The sequence below is a fragment of the Symphodus melops genome (genome assembly GCF_947650265.1).
Source record: "Symphodus melops genome assembly, chromosome: 4".
Lineage (NCBI taxonomy): Eukaryota > Metazoa > Chordata > Actinopteri > Labriformes > Labridae > Symphodus > Symphodus melops.
Window position 1 is genome coordinate 30,484,713 of NC_136694.1, and position 3,029 is coordinate 30,487,741.

The window sequence follows — 3,029 nt, forward strand, 5'->3', positions numbered from 1 at the left end:
GGCTGACGTGAGCTTCCTCAGACACGCCGCCGCCGCCTTCATCAGCCCCCGACATGGACCAATGACAAGCCGGTCCTTCTCTGACCAGTATGTGTCCTGGTTTCCTCGAGGCTCGTCTCCTCCCTGCTCGTCATCGAGCACGTCGCTGAACGGGTCCTGAGCCTCGGATAACGCCTGAGTGAAGGTCAGGAAACGTGTTAGCATGGCGCACACACTCCTGACTGCAAACACGTTACTGTACTGTGTAAGGTCCTCTGAAGTGTGTGTGTGTGTGTGTGTGTGTGTGTGTGTGTGTGTGTGTGTCTGTGTCTGTCTGTGTGTGTGTGTGTGAGTTTGTACCTGTTCAATTTCTTCGTTGGCGTCTTTCACAACTCCAATCTGATCGGACAGGACGACTAAAACTGCAGCTTTATTATCTGTGACACACACACACACACACACACACACACACACACACACACACACACACACACACACACACACACACACACACACACACACACACACACACACACACACACACACACACACACGGTGTAAGGTTATTGTGAATGAAAAGATGATCTCTCTGCTCCAGTTAAAGGAGCAGTCTGTAACTCTGCCCCCTGGTGTTTAAAATGGGTACTGCAGTCTAAAGTGTACTGACCTTGTGGCAGCTGGAGAAACTGATCACAGGCGGACCAGACTCCACCCGTGTATGTTAACTGTTCCTGTGTCAGACTGGAGGCGAGCGCGTGAAGACGGGTCAAATAAAAACAGAGAGAAAGAAAATTAACTAAAGAGTTTAAATATTTCTATGAGCGGTACGCCACCCTGCCCCCTAGTGTTTAAAATGAGTACTGCAGTCTAAACTCTAATCATCACAGAGAGCTGTCTCCCCCCCTCCTCTCACACAGGTCAGCATGTGGTGGACACTGTAGCTTCAGTGTTTATCCAGCTCTGCGTGTAGAGACACTGTAGCTTCAGTGTTTAGCCAGCTCTGCATGTGGTGGACACTGTAGCTTCAGTGTTTAGCCAGCTCTGCATGTGGTGGACACTGTAGCTTCAGTGTTTAGCCAGCTCTGCATGTGGTGGACACTGTAGCTTCAGTGTTTAGCCAGCTCTGCATGTGGTGGACACTGTAGCTTCAGTGTTTAGCCAGCTCTGCATGTGGTGGACACTGTAGCTTCAGTGTTTAGCCAGCTCTGCATGTGGTGGACACTGTAGCTTCAGTGTTTAGCCAGCTCTGCATGTAGAGACACTGTAGCTTCAGTGTTTAGCCAGCTCTGCATGTGGTGGACACTGTAGCTTCAGTGTTTAGCCAGCTCTGCATGGGTCTGTAAAGCTTTCTGCGTTCTAACCTCTCTCCATGTTTCATCTCCAACATTGATCCTAGTTTGAGCAGCTTTCTGCTGCTGGAGCTTATTAGAAACATGCAGAGGCTTTTTAGCTCGGGTACAATCACTTCTATCTGAAGCAGTTCCACTGCCCGCTTCCATCGCTGCAACACCTGTTCACCTGATAACTGCTCTCATATCTGGCAAACCCAGGGGCGTCCAAAACGGCCGTGTGTCTGTGTTTACGGCTCTACTATCCATCTCGTCTTCATTTGCATAAAATCCAAAGTTAATATGATGACTGTGTGTGTGTGTGTGTGTATGTGTGTGTGTGTGCGTGCGCGCGTGTGTGAATATTCACCTCTGTAGTGGCGAGCTCAGTATGACCTCCACCAGCTGTGCGACTCCCTCCAGAACCTCGACCGTGGCGTCTCTGATCTTTCGGCGCAAACTGACGCCTGAAACACAGAAAAGAACACGCAGATATTTGTGGTTATTGCTGGTGAGAGGCGCTCTTGGACAGAGGTTGTGGGCGCTGAGGACACTGTCCCTTTAAGGCTCTGTGGTATGAACTACAGTAGGATGTTTGGGTTGCTTAGCAACAGTCTCGTTTCAGCCAAAAAAAATCGTTTTCACGCTTTCCTGCTCTCGTTGAACTGTTGTTTACATTAAAGGTCGAGATGCTGTTCTGTGATCCAATCACAGCAGAGCTGATGTTCAGGACAACAATAAGATCTCGGTGAGATTGGAGGAAGTGAGTGGTTGACTAACGGCCAGTAAAGCTTGGCTGTGGCGTCGATGGCGTTACCTTGGCTCTTAGGCAGCCAGTAATACACCGTGGAGAGAGTCAGGACGCTCTTCATCGTGGACTCTGATAACTTCTCCACATCCTGCAGAGAAGAACCAGGAAACAGAAGAAAGGTAAGACGGACTTCTGACTCCTCAGAGCGCTTTCACACAGCAGGTCAAAGCTTTAGTAATAACCGGACCTGCTGTGATGGCGGCGGGGGTTTGGAGAACGCCAGGCTGAGCTTGGTGGCTTCCTGGGACACGACCTTCACTGCCTGGTCTGATGACAGAAGACACGGTTACACATCACATATGATCAGAGGGACATGAACCATCAAACATAAACCACCTCAGACACCCAGCACCAAACCAGACCGTGACAGAAAACACAAAGAGAGGAGGGACAGAGGTCACCAAAGGTCAGGAAGAACAGAAGGTCAGTCAAAGGTCAGGATGAACAGAAGGTCAGTCAAAGGTCAGGATCAACAGAAGGTCAGTCAAAGGTCAGGATCAACAGAAGGTCAGTCAAAGGTCAGGATCAAAAGAAGATCAGTCAAAGGTCAGGAAGAACAGAAGGTCAGTCAAAGGTTAGGAAGAACAGAAGGTCAGTCAAAGGTCAGGATCAAAAGAAGATCAGTCAAAGGTCAGGAAGAACAGAAGGTCAGTCAAAGGTCAGGAAGAACAGAAGGTCAGTCAAAGGTCAGGATCAACAGAAGATCAGTCAAAGGTCAGGAAGAACAGAAGGTCAGTCAAAGGTCAGGAAGAACAGAAGGTCAGTCAAAGGTCAGGAAGAACAGAAGGTCAGTCAAAGGTCAGGATCAACAGAAGGTCAGTCAAAGGTCAGGATCAACAGAAGGTCAGTCAAAGGTCAGGATCAACAGAAGGTCAGTCAAAGGTCAGGATCAACAGAAGGTCAGTCAAAGG

General features: G+C 49.1%; 1 protein-coding gene across 2 annotated transcripts in view; it reads right to left on the reverse strand.

Moving 5' to 3' along the window:
• ccndbp1 (cyclin D-type binding-protein 1) overlaps positions 1-2,656 on the reverse strand; it is a 4,263-nt gene extending 1,607 nt beyond the window's left edge. For both annotated transcript variants that reach the window (XR_013778894.1, XM_079341700.1), the window contains exons 1-6: positions 2,306-2,656; positions 2,125-2,206; positions 1,678-1,774; positions 647-720; positions 340-416; positions 1-174 (exon numbers count right to left, since the gene is read on the reverse strand). The exon at positions 1-174 is cut by the window's left edge and continues 86 nt beyond it. Coding sequence is in view for 1 of the 2 variants with exons in the window: in XM_079341700.1 (XP_079197826.1) it covers positions 1-174; positions 340-416; positions 647-720; positions 1,678-1,774; positions 2,125-2,179 (477 nt within the window). In the remaining variant the exon portion in view is untranslated. The remainder of the gene's footprint in view (positions 175-339; positions 417-646; positions 721-1,677; positions 1,775-2,124; positions 2,207-2,305) is intronic.
• Positions 2,657-3,029: the final 373 nt, after the last annotated feature.